Source organism: Schistocerca serialis, chromosome 1 (genome assembly GCF_023864345.2).
Source record: "Schistocerca serialis cubense isolate TAMUIC-IGC-003099 chromosome 1, iqSchSeri2.2, whole genome shotgun sequence".
In the NCBI taxonomy this organism is placed as follows: Eukaryota; Metazoa; Arthropoda; class Insecta; order Orthoptera; family Acrididae; genus Schistocerca; species Schistocerca serialis.
The window spans coordinates 84,230,477-84,252,683 of record NC_064638.1 but is presented as its reverse complement, the minus strand read 5'-3'; the positions used below and the strand labels follow the sequence as shown (position 1 = coordinate 84,252,683).

General features: G+C 38.4%; 1 protein-coding gene across 1 annotated transcript in view; it reads right to left on the bottom strand.

Annotated features, from left to right (window-relative positions):
• Positions 1 to 3,349: 3,349 nt before the first annotated feature.
• LOC126480242 (trithorax group protein osa-like) overlaps positions 3,350 to 22,207 on the bottom strand; it is a gene marked incomplete at its 5' end in the record, with an annotated part of 286,292 nt that continues 267,434 nt past the window's right edge. The window contains one exon of the mRNA XM_050103963.1: positions 3,350 to 6,177. Coding sequence (XP_049959920.1) covers positions 5,881 to 6,177 — 297 coding nt within the window. The remainder of the gene's footprint in view (positions 6,178 to 22,207) is intronic.

The following is a 22,207-nucleotide window of genomic DNA, read 5'->3' as shown; positions in this document are numbered from 1 at the left end:
TATATATATATATATATATATATATATATATATATATCCTAGATACATTTCACAAAAAGACTGTGAAGTTAAAATAAGAGAGATTCAAGCCCACTTGGAGGCTTACTGCCAATTGTCTTTCTGTGAACTATTCATGAAAGGAATAGAAAGGGGAAGGACTGACTGTGATACACAAAGTACTGCAGATATAGATTATCCTTTCTTCCAAGAGTGCTAGTCCCATAAGCTATGCAGGAAACTTCTGTGAAGTTTGGAACGTATGAGACGAGATACTGGCAGAAGTAAAGCTGTGATTATGGATCATAAGTTACACTCAGCTGGTAGAGCACTTGCTCACAAAAACATCCTAGTTTTGAGTCCTGGTCTGTCACACAGTTTTAATCTGCCAGGAAGTTTCATGTCAGTGCATGCTCTGCTGCAGAGTGAAAATTGATTCTGGAAGCAGTCCCCCAGACTGTGGCTCCAAGTCTCTGCAATATCCTTTCTTCCAGGAGTGCTAGTCTGGCATGATATGCAGGAGCACTTCTGTAAACTTTTAAAAGAAGGTGATGAGATACTGATGGAAGTAAAGCTGTGAGGACTGGTTATGGGTTCTTCTTGGGTAGCTCAGTTTGTAGAGCATTTGTTTGTGAATGACAAAGGTCCTGGGTCTTAGCCTCTTTCTGGCACACATTTTTAATCTGCCTGGAAGTTTAAGGTATGAGAGATTCTGGCTTACTTGCATAATATTTTGCAAATGAATTCCAAACTTACTGGGTAAGATTATACCCACCACGGCATTCAAACGATACCTCCTTATCTTGGTAACTAGTCAACCATCAGATGTAGGCATAGTAATGCTTACAGAAAGAAAATACTCTGAAACTAGAGTGGCATATGGCAGAATAAAAGGGCAGTGGACTTCATCCTTGTAGAATTCTTGGATGTCTGCTTGGGTTACATCAAAAGTTCTCCACAATATTTCAGAAACAAGTTTACTTGTTCATAAGGTCAAAGAAACAAGGATGAGATTTGTTATCTGATATTTTAGCAGCTTATTTCGAACGTGTAGAATTCTTGCCTGCTGGCTGGGTCACGCCACAAGTTCTTCACAATACTTCAGCATACAAACTTGTTGCTGAAATATTGTGGAGAACTTATGACATGACCCAGGCAACACCCAAGAATTCAGTAAATTATAAATACGCGGGGAAATGTCAGATAGCAGATCTCATCCTTGTTTCTTTGAGCTCATGAAGGATCATTTGATGTAATGCGGAGGAACTGTTTCTCCACCAATGCTGATCCCTGAACACCATGTGTCTTCCATCACTTGGCATTTTTTGCACAAAAATGCAGTAGTGTTTTATGTTTCACACTTTCTTCAGATGCAAGAGTATCACTTGTCAAGCTTCGCATTAATTTACCACTCACCAATGAACAAAATGTGTTACTGTTCAGTATGTCCACATTTAACCTTTGGGCATGACCTTTATGCAATGTGGAGTTGGGACACACATGTAGACCTACACTATGTGATCAAAAGTATCCGGACACCCCCAAAAACAAACATTTTTAACATCAGGTACATTGTGCTACCACCTACTTACTACAAGGTACTCCATATCAGTGACCTCAGCAGTCATTAGACACCGTGAGAGAGCAGAATGGGGTGTTCCGCGGAACTCATGGACTTTGAACATGGTCAGGTGATTGGGTGTCACTTGTCATACATCTGTATACAAGATTTCCATACTCCTAAACATCCTTAGGTGCACTGTTTCCAATGTGATAGTGAAGTGGAAACATGAAGGGATATGTACAGCACAAAAGTGTACAGGCTGACTTCGTGTAATAGGCAGATATCTATCCAGACCATCACAAAAGAATCCCAAACTGCATCAGGATTCACTGCAAGTACTATGACAATTAGGTGAGAAGTGAGAAAACTTGAATTTCATGGTCAAGTGGCTGCTCAGAAGCCACACATCTTGCTTGTAAATGCCAAACAATGCCTTGCTTGGTGCAAGGAGTGTAAACATTGGATGATTGAACATTGGAAAAACATTGAGTGCTGTTGAATCACAGTACACAATGTGGTGATCCGATGGCAGGGTGTGGGTATGGCGAATATCCGGTGAATACCATCTGCCAGTGTGTGTACTGCCAACAGTAAAATTCGGAGGTGGTGGTATTATGGTGTGGTCATGTTTTTCGTGGAGGGGGCTTGCACCCCTTGTTTTGTGTGGCACTATCATAGCACAGACCTACATTGATGTTTCAAGTACCTTCTTGCTTCCTCCTGTTGAAGAGCAATTTGGGGATGGCGGCTGCATCTTTCAACACGATCAAGCACCTGTTCATAATGCACAGCTTGTGGCGGAGTGGTTACACGACAATAACATCCCAGTAATGGACTGGCCTGCACAGAGTCCTGACTTGAATCCTATAGAACGCCTTTGGGATGTTGTGGAAAGCCTACTTTGTGCCAGGCCTCACCAACCACCGTTGATACCTCTTCTCAGTGCAGCACTCCATGAAGAATGGGCTGCCATTCCCCAAGAAAACTTCTACCACCTGACTGAACGTATGCCTGTGAGAGTGGAAGCTGTCTTCAAAGCTAAGGGTGGGCCAACACCATAGTGCATTCCAGCATTACCGATGGAGGGCACCACAAACTGGTAAGTTATTTTCAGCCAGGTGTCCGGATATTTTTGATCACATAGTATAACTATGGGCAAAAGTGACACCTTCTGCAAGCACATTAATGGATAGTTTGAATTCAGCCTATTCCTGTGTGTAAGACTTTCTATAGCCAAACTGCATTCTGTGTTTGATCCTGACAGGACATGAGCAAGTGGTTAGATTGAGTGGTCATTCATTGGTAACCCTAACCTCATTCTCCTAAAGATCTCCTGCCATCTGAAAGAAAGCCTACAACTGTTTACTTACTCACTGTGTGACTCTGCAGTATCCATTCTACAAATAGATCACCATGCCCTTGAACCCATTGAGTGATGTTGCTGTCAAAATGCATCACATCTACTAATATCAAAATGAGCACTAACCCTAAATTTTTGGAGTTCCATTATTTCAGCTAGACCCTACTTACCTTTCTCTTGAAATTGATGTGTTTAGATGAGTTGAACAACATTTTACAGTTCTTATAACAATACTGAGATTTCATACTTAAAAATGCACCAGACATGACATTACCTCCAGTGTTTATAAGGACATCTGAAAGATTCTGTAATTATTTTAAGCAGTGCATGTGCTAAAATTTAAAAAAAATAAAATAAAAATATCAAATTGCATGCATTTTCCTACCATTTTTACTCTATCAACTAATGTCTTCAGACAAAAAAGCTAGTGAACTTAAACTATTTTTCATGACTTTTTTATTACCTTTGATTTAACATCATTAACACATATATACTATACACTGATGATAGTTAATGAATTCTATATTACACCTGGAGACAGACTAATTTGTTATGTGCTGCAGCTATGGCATTTGCAGTTGCTCCAATGGTTAATGAGCCGTGTTTATGAATAAGGGTCTGAGATAACAGTGTACATCATAACAGTAATATATTTTGACAATACATAATACATATGAAGTGATACTAAAATATTAATATGTATATAAAACTATCATCACATCATGACATTTCAGAAGCAGCTGCAAATGCTTGTACAACACCTGTTGGAGAACCTAATGAAGGTCAACTGAATTAAATATTTCTCTTTGTGAGTGTCTTGATTTTAGTTTTTTGAGGCTACAAAGCAGTATATCAACATTTTTTCATAGCATTACAAAAATACAAAATAAAATGACCAGAAAATATGCATTGACTTGTGCTGTTACCTAAACATCCATCATCTTTTACACAAGCTGCAATATAAACATGCAGAAAGATGATTGTTTTATTGATACTCTCTTGGTATCCTATGTACATGTTATTTCCCAGTGGTTAAAACCTTGTCTCTAACTTCTAATAACTTTTGAGCTTTCAGCACATGGCAAAAGGCCATACTGATTGTTCTTTACCTAAAATTGGTAAACTGCACAGGTTCAGTTTTAATCCAGTGATTGACATCATGAGTAGCAATTGTTTCTTAAAAAACATCTAGACAATTTATTTTTATTTTGTTTACATGAACAAAAAATAAATTTAATATCATTTTTTGTTAAAGCATTAAAATTATATTCTTGGTAAGTACTGTATTAGATTTAAAGTGCTTAATGAATTGTCAAACTCCTTGGAAAATTCACAATTCATAGAATGCAGGCATTTGAAACAAGAAGTTTTTTATCCTGGAGTACCTATCCGTCCAGTTTAAAAGAAACAGCATTATGGACTATGCATTACACAGGAAGGTAACATAAATGCAAATAATTATATGTGTAATTTCAGCTTAGAGCACAGCTTTGTCTGATTTAATTTTTGTTTTACAAATTTCATAAGTTAACCAATCCTAGTGTAGACAAATAACAAGCAGAATAATTTACAGAACACTGAGATATTGCCTAATACAGTATTTACTTTGTAATCACGTTACATGCATTGCACACTCTTATGTAGTTCCAAATTTTCTTGTCATTCTCATGTTACAGTTGAACTTTAGAAAAATTTGGTGTATTTTTCAGATTTCAAAAAATAAATACACACTAAGTACATATAAATGAAAATGGAAAGTATTTCTTTCACAGAAGATTACATATAAGGCTTTAATAACATTTAATAGGGATAAATATTTGTAGCTGCCATTATGTTGGCATAAACAGCAACTTCTGCTTAAATGGCATTAACAAAAATCAATAATACAACAACAAACAAAAACACATCAGTCTAACAAGCTATCTGTTGAGGCATAAACAAACAATATTCTTTATTCTTCACTTAAGACAATTGCAAAAAATGTATCAGATGTCATTCATGACTGCAACACCATCATCTAGCACCATGATGTCATATCCAGTTATAGGAGAGGACAAATATACCTCATAGAAAATATCATTACTGTAGTGTCAATATATTGCCCTGTATTTCCATTGAAACTTTTTGCTTATGGTAATAAAGTATTGACTGTTGTAGTCTTACACAAGAAATCATAAAACTTGAAGGGATGTGCACAAAAATAGTCTTGTACAATGATCATGTAATACTTGTAAATAACACTTTTCTTTTTTTGCTCTAACAAACAGAATATTTATTCTACATAGGATACACAACAACGTGTTATTTATTTTCAATGGAGTAGAATGTCACTCTAGTGAATTCACATCCAAGGACAATCAACAAAATCAACTGTCACACATGAATGGCAAATTCATCTACATTGGACATAGTTTTTGGAAACATGAGTAAACCACTCAGAAATGTGAAATAATTTAATTTTTAATTAAATCCATTGCTGCATATACCACATTTGTCTTCATTGTAGCATTTAAGAGTGGTGTTAATACAGACATCTCCCAAAGAAAACGATCTATTACAACACTGACCTATAGCATTGAGGATTACAATACTTACAAGTCTGTATAAACTATTAATCACAACACAGTTGAATTCGTTGATATTTTATGCCTACAATCAATTGCACAGATGCACTTGCAGGTCGGGGATCACAGGTTCAGACACAAGTAGTCACACCAGCATAGATGCACAAAATTAGCTGATAACCATTAAAAACGGTAGCATGGGTAACAACCCAAGTATCTAGTGTCAAAGACACTACTGTTGAGTCAAATACATACTAAGATCACTGCATACTAATTCATTCACAGCACTATTTCACGATAATGCCAACTGACTCACACATTATCCGTAAATGGTAGGATCAATACTCAATTTTCTCAGCATCAACCTGCAGATCATATTAATTTGTTTGTTAAATTCAGATGGGTGTAGGCAGTACAGTAAAGTCTTGTAGAGCAGATTTCACAGTTTCATACAATGGTCGATTACCTTCGGCATCACAGTAACCATCGGAAGTACATAGGGTCTGAAGCTTACTGAGGTAGCTGTCAAAATTATCATGAACCAACTTTTCTCCAGGAGCAGGTCCAATTCCTGGTTGTCCACTACCTCCACCAGGTAATCTCACATGCTCCAGTAAAGTAATAACATTATTTCGAAGGTTTTCGTAGTATTCATTTAGATTGTTGTTGCGTTGGCTAATCATCTGGTTCTCCTGAAATGATAAATATTTGTTACAGTTAAGGTGGTGAGAGAGGGCTAAAGAAAACCAATGGTCATTGGTGATTCATTGCCTGAACTCATTAAAAATAAACTAATAAAACAGTACAGTAATGTCACTAGGACTTGTGAACAACATGCCATATATGTGCATAAACGTAAAGATAAAACGATCATAAGATGTAAATACTCCAGTCATGCGATTAAAAGCTGAGAGCTTCTAAAAGCTGTATTTTCTGACTTATGTAGATGATAATTCGGTTGTAACTTTGTAACATTGTTTACTCTTATTTCACATACACAAGTGCTCATTTGTAACCATTATGAGTAGGGAAACATGAAAATAATTTAACACAATGTACTTAAAAACAAATGCAGGTCAATGGAGAAGCAGACTTTCGGTCATTAAAGATTAAATAAGACTGTACACCAGAATATGGTATCTTACACTCCCAAAATTACTAATGCATGTATGCCCATTAAATGGAAACGGATTGTGTTAGTTTTTACTGTCTCATAAGTAGCAGGATAATGTGAAATACCACAGACTTTAGCATTGGACAAAGAGTGGCAAATGAATTAGCAGTTATCTTATTACAGAAACTGTAATAAAGTACATGTGCCATGTGTTAATGAAACAAAAAACTAAACTGACTTAATTAAATTAAAGTTTGAAACAAGGATCTGACTTTATAGATGGATGATGATGTCCACGTAATTAACTTTTTGAATTCCATTTTTTTAGCCTCTGTTGTTGAAGTTGTTGTTGTTGTTGTTGTTGTGGTCTTCAGTCCAGAGACTGGTTTGATGCAGCTCTCCATGCTACTCTATCCTGTGAAAGCTTCTTCATCTCCCAGTACCTACTGCAACCTAAAACCTTCTGAATCTGCTTAGTGTATTCATCTCTTGGTCTTCCTCTATGATTTTTACCTTCCACGCTGCCCTACAATACTAAATTGGTGATCCCTTGATGCCTCAGAACATGTCCTACCAACCGATCCCTTCTTAGAGTCAAGTTGTGCCACAAATTTCTGTTCTCCCCAGTTTTATTGAGTATCGCCTCATTACTTATGTGATCTATCCATCTGATCTTCAGCATTCTTCTGTAGCACCACAATGGAGGGGTATCTGTTGAGAGGACAGACAAACATGTGGTTCCTGAAGATGGGCAGCAGTCTTTTCAGTAGTTGCAGGGGCAACAGTCTGGATAAGTGACTGATCTGGCCTTGTAACATCAACCATAATGACCTTGCTGTGCCGGTACTGTGAATGGCTGAAAGCACGGGGAAACTACAGCCATATTTTTTTCCGAGGGTGTGCAGCTCTACTGTATGGTTAAATGATGTTGGTGTCCTCTTGGGTAAAATATTCCAGAGGTAAAATAGTCCCCCATTTGGATCTCCTGGCAGGGACTACTTAGGATGGCGTTGGTATCTGGAGAATAAAACTGGCGTTGTACAGATTGGGCCATGGAATGTCAGATCGCTTAATTGGGCAGGTAGGTCAAAAAATTTAAAAAGGGAAATGGATAGCTAATATGAACAGCATTTGAATGCATTATTGTAGCCAAGATAGACGCAAAGCCCACACCCACAGTAGTACAAGTTTATTTGCCAACTAGCTCCACAGATGAGGAGGATATTGAGGAAACGTGTGATTTGATAAAAGAAATTATTCAGTTAGTTACGGGAGGTGAAAATTTAATACTCATGGGGGACTCAAATTCAATAGTAGGAAAAGCAAGAGAAGGAAAAGAAGTAGGTGAATACAAACTGTGGGAAAGGAATGAAAGAGGATGCTGCCTGGCAGAATTTTGCACGGAGCGTAATTTAATCATAGCTAACACTTGGTGTAAGAATCATGAAAGAGGCTATATAAAGAACCATAAAAGAAGGTTGTATATGTGGAAGAGACCTGGAGACACTGGAAGATTTTAGTTTGGTTATGTATTGGTAAGACAGAGATTTTGAAACCAGGTTTTAAATTGTAAGACATTTCCAAGGGCACAATTATGAACTGCTGATTAAAATTGAAGAAACTACAAAAAGGCAGAAATTTAAGGAGACTGGACCTTGATAAACTGAAAGAACCAGGGGTTGTAGAGAGTTTCAGAGAGATCATTAGTGAACATTTGATAAGAACAGGGGAAAGGAATACAATAGAAGAAGAATGGGTAGCTTTGGGAGATGAAATAGTGAAGACAGCAGAGGATCAAATAGGTCAAAAGACAAGGGCTAGTAGAAATACTTGGGTAACACAAGAGATAATGAATTTAATCAATGAAAGGAGAAAATATAAAAATGCAGTAACTGAAAAAGGTTAAATGGAAAACAAACATCTACGCAATGAGATCAACAGGAAGTGCAAAATGGCTAAGCAGGAATGGCTAGAGGACAAATGTAAGAATCTAGAAGCATATATGCTGCTTACAGGAAAATTAAAAAGACCTTTGGAGAAAAGAGAACCATCGTGATGAATATCACAAGCTCAGATGGAAAACCAGTCTTAAGCAAAGAAGGGAAAGCAGAAAGGTGGAGCAAATATGTGGAGCGTCTATACAAGGGATATTTAATTGATGGCAATATTAGGGAAATGGGAGAAGATGTAGATGATGGTGAGAAGGGAGATATGATACTGTAAGAAGAATCTGACAAAGCACTGAAAGACTTAAGTCGAAACAAGGCCCCGGGAATAGACCACATTGCGTTAGAGCTACTGACAGCCTTCGGAGAGCCAGCCATGACAAAACTCTTCCATGTAGGAGACAGGCAAAATACTCTCAGGTTCAAGAAGAATATAATAATTCCAATTACAAAGAAAGCAGGTGCTGAAAGGTGTGAAAATTACCGAATATCAGTTTAATAAGTCATGGTTGCAAAATGCTAACATGAATTCTTTGTAGAAGAATGGAGAAACTGGTAGAAATCAACATCAGGGAAGATCAGTTTGGACTCCAGAGACATGTAGGAACATGTGAGGCAATGCTGACACTATGATTTATCTTAGGAGGTAGGTTAAGGAAAGACAAATCTATGTTTATAGCATTTGTAGACTTAGAGAAAGCTTTTGACTGGAATACTCTCTCTAAAATTGTGAGGGTAGTAGGAATAAAATACTAGGAGTGAAGGGCTATTTACAGCTTGTACAGAAACAAGATGGCAGTTATCAGGTTCAAGGGGCATGAAAGGAAAGCAGTGGTTGAGAAGGGAGTGAGGCAGAGTTGTAGCCCATTCCTGTTGTTATTCAATCTGTATATTGAGCAAACAGTAAAGGAAACAAAAGAAAAATTTGAAGTAGGAATTAAAGTTCTGGGAGAAGAAATAAAAACTTTAAGGTTTGCAGATGACATTGTAATTTTGTCAGAGACAACAAAATACTTGGAAGAGCAGTTGAAGGGAATGGACAGGGCCTTGAAAGGAGGATATAAGATGAACATCAACAAAAGTAAACTGCGGACAATTAAACACAGTGTAATTAAATAAGGTGATGCTGTGGGAATTAGATTAGGAAATGAGACACTTAAAGTAGTAGACGAGTTTTGCTATTTGGGCAGCAAAATAAATGATGATGGCCGAAGTATGGAGGATGTGAAATGTAGACTGGCAAGAAGTGTTTCTGAAGAAGAGAAATTTGTTAACATCAAGTATAGTTTTATGTGTCAGGAAGTGGTTTCTGAAACTATTTATATGGAGTGCAGCCATGAATGGAAGTGAAACATGGATAATAAACAGTTTAAACAAGAAGAGAATAGAAGCTTTTGAAATGTGTTGCTACAGAAGACTGCTGAAGATTAGATCGATAGATCATGCAACTAGTGAGGAAGTAGTGAACAGAATTGTGGAGAAGAGAAATTTGTGTTACAACCTGACTAAAAGAAGGGGTCAGTTGGTACGACACATTCTGAGGCATCAAGGGACCACCAATTTAGTACTGTGGGGAGGGGGGTAAAAATCACAGAGGGAGACCAAGAGATGAATACAGTAGAATACAGTAAGCAGATTCAGAAGGATGTAGCTTGCAGATGAAGAGGTTAGCACAGGACAGCATAGCATCGAGAGCTGTGTCAAACCCTTTGGAGTGAAGACCACAACAGCAACATCACTAGAAACTGTTACATCTAGGTATCTGTATGAGATGGCTAATTCCAGCTGTGACACATTGATATAACAGTCATAGGGTACAATTTTTTCATTTTGTGAAGTGCACAATTTTACATTTTTGAACATTTGAAGCAAGTTAGCAATCTTTACACCACTTTGAAATCTCAAGATTTGACTGAATATTTATGCAACTTCTTTCAGACAGTACTTCATTATAGATAACTGAATCATCTGCAAAAAGTCTGAGGTTACTATTAATATTGTGCACAAGGTCATTAATATACAACATTAACAGCAAGGTTCCCAACACGCTTCCCTGGGGCACACCTGAAGTTAGTACTACATTTGACAATGACTCTCTGTCCAAGATAAAATACTGTGTACTCCCTATCAACAAGTCCTCAATCCAGTCACAAATTTTACTTGATACCCCACATGATTGTACCTTTGACGATAAGCATTGGTGTGGTACTGAGTCAAAGGCTTTCCAGAAATCACGAAATTATGCATCTACCTGACTGCCTTCATCGAAAGTTTCAGTATGTCACGTGAGAAAAGTACGAGTTGGGTTTCACATGACTCATGTTTTTGCAATCCATTCTTGTTAGCAAGGAGAAGGTCATTCTGTTTGAGATACCTCATTATGTTTGAGCTCAGAATATGTGTCAAGATTCTACAACATATCACTGTCAAGGATACTGGACAGTAGTTTTGTGGATCACTTCTACTAACCTTCTTGTACATGAATGTGACCTATGCTTTTTTCCAAAAACTGGGCACTGTTTTTTGTTCGATGGATATACATTAGATCATAGCACAAAGAGGGGCTAACGTAGCCACATATTCAGTAGAGAATCTGTTAGGGATTCCATTGGGCCATGGAGCTTCATTCAGCTTTAATGATTTCAGCCGTTTGTTAATGTCACTGACACTAATACTTATTGCACTCATCTTTTCAGTGGTTCAAGGATTAAATTATGGCAGTTCTCCTTTGTGGAGGAACATTTGAAATTGGAGTTAAGCATTTCAGCTTTTGCTTTGCTACCCTCAGTTTCAGTTCCTACCTAATCACTAGGGACTGGACACTAACTTTGTTGCCACTAACAGCCTTTCCATACAACCAGAATTTCTTTGGGTTTTGCAAAGATCATTTGACAATATTCTGCTACAGCTGTCACTGAAGACTTGAAGCATCGCTCGCTTGACAGTAAAATGTATTTCATTTAGCTTCTCTCTATCTGTAGTCCTATGCTTTGTTTTCACCTATTATCAGTAATCTCTGTTTCTTTAGTACTTTCTTTACAGAGACTGTGTACCATGGAGGGTCTCTTCCACTATGAACGGGGTACATATCTGTTGACTGTATGGTCATTTATTCTTTTAAACTTGAGGCTTAGTTCCTCTACGTGCTCCTACCTGTGTTGAATGTTTCAAGTTCCTCGCTGAGATATGACACTACTGATTTTTTAGCTAGTTGACTGAACTTATATATATCTTTCTGCTTGGTTTAGTTGCCCTTGTACTTTAGTAATCATTGTTGCTGAAACTACAGCATGGTCACTTATATCCCTCAAAGGGGTAAGGTCTATTTTTTGCCATTACATCCAATATTTTCCATCATGACTGGGAGTTCCAAACTAACTGTTCTGGGCAGTTTTCAGAGAAGGCATTTAGTAATATTTCATAGGATATCTTATCATGCCCACCACTAATAAAATGGTAATTTTCCCAATGGATTGTTGGATGATTACAGTCTCCACCAATGATTATGGTATAACTGGGAAACTTACGTACAGGTGAACTGAGGTTCTCTCTAAGGTTTTGGTTACGTCAGGAGAAGAGTGACAAAATGAACCAATTATTATTTTACACCCACCCCTAGTACTGAGTCATGCCCAAGCAATCTCACACATAGCTTCAATTTCTGTTCAGTAGATATGAGTTTCTTGTCTGCTGCAACAAGTACACCACATCCATTTCCCATTTGCCTACACACACTTAAATTTTCCCAGAAAAACTCATCACTATCAATTTCAGGTTTCAAACAGCTGTCTGTACCTAGCATTATGTGAGCTTTACTTTGTTGTGAATGCTTTGGCAGATAACCTTTAGGATTTTAATACTCTCACATGTAGGAGGCATTTCTTTGGATCTTGCACTGATACTTCTGGGTTTCCTACAGCTATCATTATCTGCCTTGGATGGAGAGTCACCTAATCTAAAAAAAAACATTGTGTACATCCCAAACACTGTCAGCTACCTGAGTAGCAGCCACTAATGTGTACTGCACACCTGATAAACTTAGGGGGACCTTACAGTTCTCAACCCAATGGCGCAAGTCCAGAAAGTCACAGCCTAGCTTGCCAAAAATCCTTCAAAGTCATCCACTCTACTCAGAACCAAAGTATCATGATCATTTATTGGGACAATGCTGCAAATTGTGAGCTTTTTTGAACCGCTCATTCGCAAACTGTCCTAAACACAAACACTCATGAGCTGGATCTACGACTTTGATGTTAATTTGTAGAGTTTCCTTTTTGATCTGTTTATCGCACATTATCTTAGTCTTGTTGTAATTAATTTTCAGCCCTACTTTTAGACTTCCTCTATTAACTACTTCCAGTAATTGTTGAAACTTATGTACAGAAGAGGCACACAGATAGGAAAATGTCATGAAGAAAACAAAAGTGATTCAGAAATGTCCCATTAACAAATATTCCTTCTTTGTTTTCAAAGTTTAAGGATCTGAAAATTATTTCTAGATAAGCTGAAATTAGCTTTTGTAGTGTGGAATCTACTTGTCTGTCTCCTATTTCAGTTCTGAATTTCTCACCATCCTGTTGAAGTATAACTGAAACTTTAGCATTGACCTATATGATCTGCAGAGTAATAACTTAGGTAGGATCAATGACATGTTCCTTAGGGACTGTTAGTACAAATTTTGAAGGAAATCAGTCAAACAAGGGACTATTAGTACAAATTGTGAAGGAAATCAGTCAAACAGTTTCTAAAAATCTATTAAACCTAGGCAAAGTGTTAATTCATAGTCATTGCTTCATTCTACAATTTCTCACATCTGCTTGTTGATCAATCACAGTAAGTGCTAAAGGAGAGCAAAAATGTTTGATAGCGGATAAATAGTTGGCATTTCAGACAGCAATTTATTTTTTCAACCTATATATAACATTTTTCACTTTATGGATACCAGAATCTATATCTACACTTTGCAAATCACTGTGAAGTGCATGGCTGAGGGTACATCCCATAGGAATGAGAAAAACTGATCGTTTAAAATTAACATTGGTATTTTAGTTCTGAATAACCAACATTTTTGGTTGGTGTTTGGTATTAGTTATAACAGTTCTTCAGTTTTTACTAAAACCAGGTAAAAAATTGGTATACCATTTTGTCATAGTAATGGTGCTCAACTTTTTTGTTTTTAAATAAAATGCTTTCAGGAAACAGTAATGTTTATTCATAAAATTTTCATTGCTTTAAAATAATGGGTTATTATAGAAAACAGGAAGAGCAATCAGAGCTATTTTAATAACAACACTATCATTTGGAACTGATCAACAAACATTTGAGATGAGAATTGGTACAGCATTACTGAGACAGTAATGTACCTGTTGTCCTCCTTTGCAAGAAGCAGTGAGCCTTACATTATTTGGGAGCAGAGTAGAAGGTGCATGCCAGGCTTGTTATTTGTAGCTCAAAAATATATGTATCATATATATGTATTTGTTGACAACATCCATACAATCTATATTGCCTATGGATGGACAGAAAAAATAAATAAATAAAAAATAAATTTATCACTGTTGGGAAGCAGTATGGCTTCTGCATGACAGGTAGCATTTTTGAATGATGTTTCTGATGAAAGGAATTGACTTACAGATCAACAATTATGATACATGTATTTATGGGCATATTGGACAATAAATATTTTTTTACTGATATTAATATATTTTCAATAAATCTTGTCTAAATAGGAAGGCAATAAATATTGTCCAAAAGATTTATTTATATATTCATTCATCCAAATTTTTTTTCCGGATTGTGGGACACAAAACAAACACAACACAGTAAAAATACACTATTATTTTAGTAGCTATTTAAATTTTATTTTCATTCATAAAAGAGCTTGCACTACTTGCAGTAGCGGAACTGTCTTGTTTCAAGTCTCTTGTATCTCTAATGTTATAAAAATTCTGCTGCTGAGTATAAGCAATGATCTAATAACAACACCCTTACGGTTTACGAAAGAGTGTGAATGATGACATGATTTTTACCTTATGTGGAAGACTATTGTAAATTTGTATACCACTGTTTATTGTGGAAGTTTTGTAGGCTGATTTCCTTACTGACTGAACGTCAAGGTTTTCCTCTTGTCTTGTCATGCTCAAGGATATTAAAATTTTCAAAACTTCCTGGCAGATTAAAACCGTGTGCCTGACTGAGACTCGAACTCGGGACCTTTGCCTTTCACGGGCAAGTGCTCTACCGTCTTAGCTACCCAAGCACGACTCATGCCCCGTCCTCACAGCTTTACTTCCGCCAGTACCTCGTCTCCTACCTTCCAAACTTTACAGAAGCTCTCCTGCGAACCATGCAGTACTAGCACTTCTGAAAGAAGGGATATTGCGGAGACATGGCTTAGTCACAGCCTAGGGGATGTTTCCAGAATGAGATTTTCAGTGGAGTGTGCACTGCCCCTGAAAGGCAAAGGTCCCGAGTTCGAGTCTCGGTCAAGCACACAGTTTTAATCTGCCAGGAAATTTCATACCAGCACACACTCTGCTGCAGAGTGCAAATCTCATTCTGGAAACATCCCCTAGGCTGTGGCTAAGCCATTTCTCTGCAATATCCTTTCTTTCAGGAGTGCTAGTCCTGCATAGTTCACAGAAGAGCTACTGTAAAGTTTGGAAGGTAGGAGAAGAGGTACCGGCAGAAGTAAAGCTGTGAGGATGGGGCGTGAGTCATGCTTGGGTAGCTCAGTCGGTAGAGCACTTGCCTGCAAAAGTCAAAGGTCTCGAGTCCGAGTCTCGGTCCGGCACACAGTTTTAATCTGTCAGCAAGTATCATACCAGCGCACACTCCACTGCAGAGCGAAAATCTCATTCTAGATTAAAATTTTCATATGTTTTTTACATTCTTTTTAACATACATACAGATTTCTAGTATGTGCATTCAAGGAAGTGGGAGGATTGATGACTTTTGTAAGAGGGTTTGCACGAATCTGTTTGTCAAGCATGTTGCATTGCTCTTACAGTTCTTTTCTGGGTTAGGAAAATGAGTGAACTAGGTAGTGTATTACACGAGAATATAGTTTTCTACAGTATGATGCTACAGAATTGAGCAAAGCAGGCAATTTGGACAGAGTTAAAACATGCTTTAACACAGAGTAACTGTAGATTATAACATATCTTATTTAGTGTTCCATTCATTTTGTTTATATGTCTATGCCATTTGAAGTTATTTCGAAGCCATATGCTTAAAAACTTTGTTTCCAGAGGTGATGGAAGTTTGCTGGAGTTCATTGTCACACTGATGTTTCTCTTCATTATCTACGTAGCTGTGCAGTAGTTTTATTTACAGCGGTTTGTAATTGGTTTTTTGTATTTACTGTGATAAGGACGCTTATGTCATCTACATAAAAAGTATTTCTTTGTGACACAATGTTTAGGTCTAAATTGTTTATATAGAGGACAAAGAGGATTGGCCCAAGAATGAATCCCCGAGGGACTCCTTTTTTTTTTTTTTTTTTTTTTTTTTTTTTTTTTTTTTTTTTTTTTTTTTTTTTTTTTTAGATCCCCCCCGCCCCCCAAGAACCATGGGCCTTGCCTTTGGTGGGGAGGCTTGCGTGCCTCAGCCATACAGATAGCCATTCCGTAGTGCAACCACAACGGAGGGGTATCTGTTGAGAGGCCAGACAAACGTGTGGTTCCTGAAGAGGGGCAGCAGCCTTTTCAGTAGTTGCTGGGGCAACAGTATGGATGATTTACTGATCTGGCCTTGTAACACTAACCAAAACGGCCTTGCTGTGCTGGTACTGCGAATGGCTGAAAGCAAGGGGAAACTACAGCCTTAATTTTTCCCGAGGGCATGCAGCTTTACTTATGGTTAAATGATGATGGCATCCTCTTGGGTAAAATATTCCGGAGGTAAAATAGTCCCCTATTCAGATCTCCATGTGGGGACTAATCAGGAGGACATCATTATTAGGAGAAAGAAAATTGGCGTTCTACGTATTGGACCGTGGAATATCGGATCCCTTAATCGAGTAGGTAGGTTAGAAAATTTAAAAAGGGAAATGGATAGGCTGAAGTTAGATATTATAGGAATTAGTGAAGTTCAGTGTCAGGAGGAACAAGATTTTTGGTCAGGCGAATACAGGGTTATAAATACAAAATCAAATAGGGTAATGCAGGAGTCGGTTTAATAATGAATAAAAAAATAGGAGTGTGGGTAAGCTACTACAAACAGCATAGTGAACGCCTTATTGTGGCCAAGACAGACAGGAAGCCCATGCCTACTACAGTAGTACAAGTTTATATGCCAACTAGCACTGCAGATGACAAAGAAATAGAAGAAATGTATGATGAAATAAAAGAAATTATTCAAATAGTGAAGGGAGACGAAAATTTAATAGTTATGGGTGACTGGAATTCAGTAGTAGGAAAAGGAAGAGAAGGAAATGTGGTAGGTGAATATGGATTGGGGCTAAGAAATGAAAGACAAAGCCGTCTGGTAGAATTATGCACAGAGCACAACATAATCATAGCTAACACTTGGTTCAAGAATAATAAAAGAAGGTTGTATACATGGAAGAAGCCTGGAGATACTGACAGTTTTCAGATAGATTATATAATGGTAAGACAGAGATTTAGGAACCAGGTTTTAAATTGTAAGACATTTCCAGGGGCAGATGTGGACTCTGACCACAATCTATTGGTTATGAACTGTAGATTAAAACTGAATAAACTGCAAAAAGGTGGGAATTTAAGAAGATGGGACCTGGATAAACTGACTAAACCAGAGGTTGTAGAGAGTTTCGGGGAGAGCATAAGGGAACAATTGACAGGAATGGGGGAAAGAAATACAGTAGAAGAAGAATGGGTGGCTTTGAGGGATGAAATAGTGAAGGCGGCAGAGGATAAAGTAGGTAAAAAGACGAGGGCTAGTAGAAATCCTTGGGTAACAGAAGAAATATTGAATTTAATTCATGAAAGGAAAAAATATAAAAATGCAGTAAATGAAGCAGGCAAAAAGGAATATAAACGTATCAAAAATGAGATTGACAGGAAGTGCACAATGGCTAAGCAGGGATGGCTAGAGGACAAGTGTAAGGAAGTAGAGGCTTATCTCACTAGGGGTAAGATAGATACTGCCTACAGGAAAATTAAAGAGACCTTTGGAGAAAAGAGAACCACTTGTATGAATATCAAGAGCTCAGATGGAAACCCAGTTCCAAGCAAAGAAGGGAAAGCAGAAAGGTGGAAGGAGTATATAGAGGGTCTATACCAGGGTGATGTACTTGAGGACAATATAATGGAAATGGAAGACGATGTAGATGAAGATGAAATGGGAGATACGATACTGTGTGAAGAGTTTGACAGAGCACTGAAAGACCTGAGTTGAAACAAGGCCCCGGGAGTACACAACATTCCATTAGAACTACTGACGGCCTTGGGAGAGCCAGTCCTGACAAAACTCTACCATCTGGTGAGCAAGATGTATGAGACAGGCGAAATACCCTCAGACTTCAACAAGAATATAATAATTCTTATCCCAAAAAAAGCAGGTGCTGACAGATGTGAAAATTACCGAACAATCACTTTAATAAGTCATGGATGCAAAATACTAACGCGAATCTTTACAGACGAATGGAAAAACTGGTAGAAGCCGACCTCGGGGAAGATCAGTTTGGATTCCATAGAAGTATTGGAACACTTAAGGCAATACTGACCCTACGACTTATCTTAGAAGCTAGATTAAGGAAAGGCAAACCTACGTTTCTAGCATTTGTAGACTTAGAGAAAGCTTTTGACAATACTCTCTTTCAAATTCTGAAGGTGGCGGGGGTAAAATACAGGGAGCAAAAGGCTATTTACAATTTGTACAGAAACCAGATGGCAGTTATAAGAGTCGAGGGACATGAAAGGGAAACAGTGGTTGGGAAAGGAGTGAGACAGGGTTGTAGCCTCTCCCCGATGTTATTCAATCTGTATATTGAGCAAGCAGTGAAGGAAACAAAAGAAAAATTCGGAGTAGGTATTAAAATCAATGGAGAAGAAATAAAAACTTTGAGATTCGCCAATGACATTGTGATTCTGTTGGAGACAGCAAAGGACATAGAAGAGCAGTTGAACGGAATTGATAGTGTCTTGAAAGGAGGATATAGGATGAACATCAACAAAAGCAAAATGAGGATAATGGGATGTAGTCGAATTAAGTCGGGTGATGCTGAGGGAATTAGATTAGGAAATGAGACACTTAAAGTAGAAAAGGAGTTTTGCTTTTTGGGGAGCAAAATAACTGATGATGGTCGAAGTAGAGAGGATATAAAATGTAGACTGGCAATGGCAAGGAATGCGTTTCTGAAGAAGAGAAATTTGTTAACATCAAGTATTGATTTAAGTGTTAGGAAGTCGTTTCTGAATGTATTTGTATGGAGTGTAGCCATGTATGGAAGTGAAACATGGATGGTAGTCAGTTTGGACAAGAAGAGAATAGAAGCTTTTGAAATGTGGTGCTACAGAAGAATGCTGAAGATTAGATGGGTAGATCATATAACTAATGAGGAGGTATTGAATAGAATTGGGGAGAAGAGACGTTTGTGGCACAACTTGACTAGAAGAAGGGATCAGTTGGTAGGACATGTTTTGAGGCATCAAGGGATCACCAATTTAGTATTGGAGGGCAGCATGGAGGGTAAAAATCGTAGAGGGGGACCAAGAGATGAATACACTAAACAGATACAGAATGATGTACATTGCAGTAGGTACTGGGAGATGAAGAAGCTTGCACAGGATAGAGTAGCATGGAGAGCTGCATCAAACCAGTCTCCGGACTGAAGACCACAACAACAACAACAGTGTCTGAGAAACATACCCTAATATTTTCCTGCAGTTCATGTTTTATTTGTATTTTCTGTTTTCTTTTTGTCAAGTCAAGTACAATATGAACCCTTTTTGCTCAATGCCTCTAATGCCAATAATTGGAGCTTGTCCAGCAGTATGTTGTGGTCCAGTATGTTAAAGGCTTAAGTCTGAAAAATGGCAGTAGCATTTTGATTTTTGTCCACTGTTTGCAGGGCATTGTGTATAAAATCATATGTGCCGCTAGTTGTTGATTTATTTTTTCTAAAATCCATGCTGAGTATCACTGACAATTTTGTTTTTCTCTAAAAATTTAATTAGCCTATTATTCATTACTTTTTCTATGATTTTACTAAAGCCTGATTATAAGCCAATTGATCTATAGTTTTCTATATTTGATTTGTCTATGAAGAGGGACTACTTTAGCAACTTTTAAACAGTGTGGAAACATGTGTGCCAGGAAAGTTGAATTGACTATACTTGCAAGAGGCAGTGAAGTGTTTGTAATACATTGCTTTATGATGCAATCAGGAATACCATCAATTCCTGATGACATTTTGTTAACAGTTGATGCAACATGGATTATTTCATCAGGAGCTGTTCCACAAACATACATCAAAGATGAACATGAGTGCACTTTGTTTTTCTGTTTCTTTTCAGTATCTATTTTGCCACAGACTATTAAATTATTTGTGTATCCTGCATAGTAACACCTAAAAGATTTGGGATGTGTTGCTGATCAGTTACATTCTTGTTCCCATGGTTCAGAGTGACGTTTTCCATTTAAGGGACACTTCATTTGCTTCCTTCTTTATTACTTTCCTTACTGCTTAACTTTCATGTGCTGACTGTTATGAACTTTTCATAGGCCATTCTTTTTGCCTGGTGTATCACTATTTTTTAGATTTGAAGGTATTTCTGAATGTACTGAAGTACGGGTATGATACTGTTTTCCCTGTATCTGAGTAGTTCTCTTTTTCTCACACTTGACATCTGAAAACTGTTGTCATTCATCTCTTTGCTTTTGGAGCTTTGCCTCCTATTACTTGTGTTTTCAGAGGCAATGCATTTTCAAAGTAATCACTGAAGATACTTTGTTGGTGTCACCTATTTGGAAAAGTTCCTCCCACCTTTCTCCTGATAATAGTGAACTGAATGTTGTTGTATTATGTGTGCTGAAACTTCTTGCTGCTACAGTTCTTTTGTAGTTCTGTGTGGGCAGCAAGTAGCTCTGGAGGGTGACAACTTGAGTTTCAGAGAAGGAAAGAAGCTACTCACCATATAGTGGAGATGCTGAGTCGCAGATAGGCACAACAAAAAGATTCTCACAATTATAGATTTCGGCCATTAAGGTCTTTGTCAACAATATACGCACACACACACGACTGCAGTCTCAGGAAACTGAAACCACACTGCGAGGAGCAGCACCAGTGCATGATGGGAGTGACGACTGGGTGGGGGTAAGGAGGAGGCTGGGACGGGGAGGGGGAGGGATGGTACAGTGCAGGTGGTGGACAGTGAAGTGATGCAGGTAAGACGGGTAGGGGGGGGGGGGGCAGGGGAGAGGTGGGGAGTAGGGAAGCAGCAAGTAGCAGAAAAGGATATAAATAAAAAGACTGGGTGTGGTGGTGAAATAACAGCTGTGTAATGCTGGAATGTGAACAAGGAGAAAGCTGGACGGGCAAGGACAGTGACTAATGAAGGTTGAGGCCAGGAGGGTTATGGGAACGTAGGGTATATTGCAGGGAACGAGGGGAATGCTTCTCTGTGGCCAGACAGTGGGACTTTGGGAGGTGGTGGGAGACTGGAAAGATAAGGCATGGGAGATTTGTTTTTGTACAAGGTTGGGAGGATAATTACGGTCAGTGATTGCTTCAGTGAGACCATTGGTATGTTCCGAGATGGACTGCTCGTCATTGCAGGTTGACGACCATGGGTGATTGGGGTGTATGGAAAGGACTTCTTGGTAGGGAATGGCTGGCAGCTCTCGAAGAGGAGGTATTGCTGGTGGTTAGTAGGTTTGATATGGACGGAGGACTGATGTAACCATCTTTGAGGTGGAGGTCAACATCTAGGTAGGTGGCTAGTTGTGTTGAGTAGGACCAGGTGAAGCAAATGGGGGAGAAGTTGTTGACATTCTGGAGGAATGTGGATAGGGTGTCCTAACCTTCAATCCAGATAGCAAAGATGTCATCAGTGAATCTGAACCAAGTGAGGGGTTTAGGATTCTGGGTGTTTAGGAAGGATTCCCCTAGATCGCCCGTGAACAGGTTGGCATAAGATGGTGCCATGCGGGTGCCCATAGCTGTTTCCCGGATTTGTTTGTAGGTAACGCCTCGTCCATCCTTACACAACCCTTCTCCCAAACCCTTACCTCATGGCTCATACCCCTGTAATAGACCTTGGTGCAAGACCTGTCCCGTACATCCCCCTACCACTACCTACTCCAGTCCAGTCACTAACATCACTTATCCCATAAGAGACACGGCTACGTGTGGAACCAGTCTTGTGATTTACAAGCTAAGCTGCAACCACTGTGCTGCATTCTTTGTAGACATGACAACCAACAAGCTGTCTGTCTGCATGAATGTCCACTGACAAACTGTGGCCAAGAAACAAGTGGACCACCCTGTTGCTGAACACACTGCCAAACATGATATCCTTCATTTCAATGACTGCTTCACAGCCTGTGTCATATGGATCCTTCCCAGCAACACCAGCTGTTCTGAATTGAGCAGGTGAGAACTTTCCCTGCAATACATCCTATGTTCCCGTAACCCTCCTGACCTCAACCTTCGTTAGTCACTGTCCTCACCCATCCAGC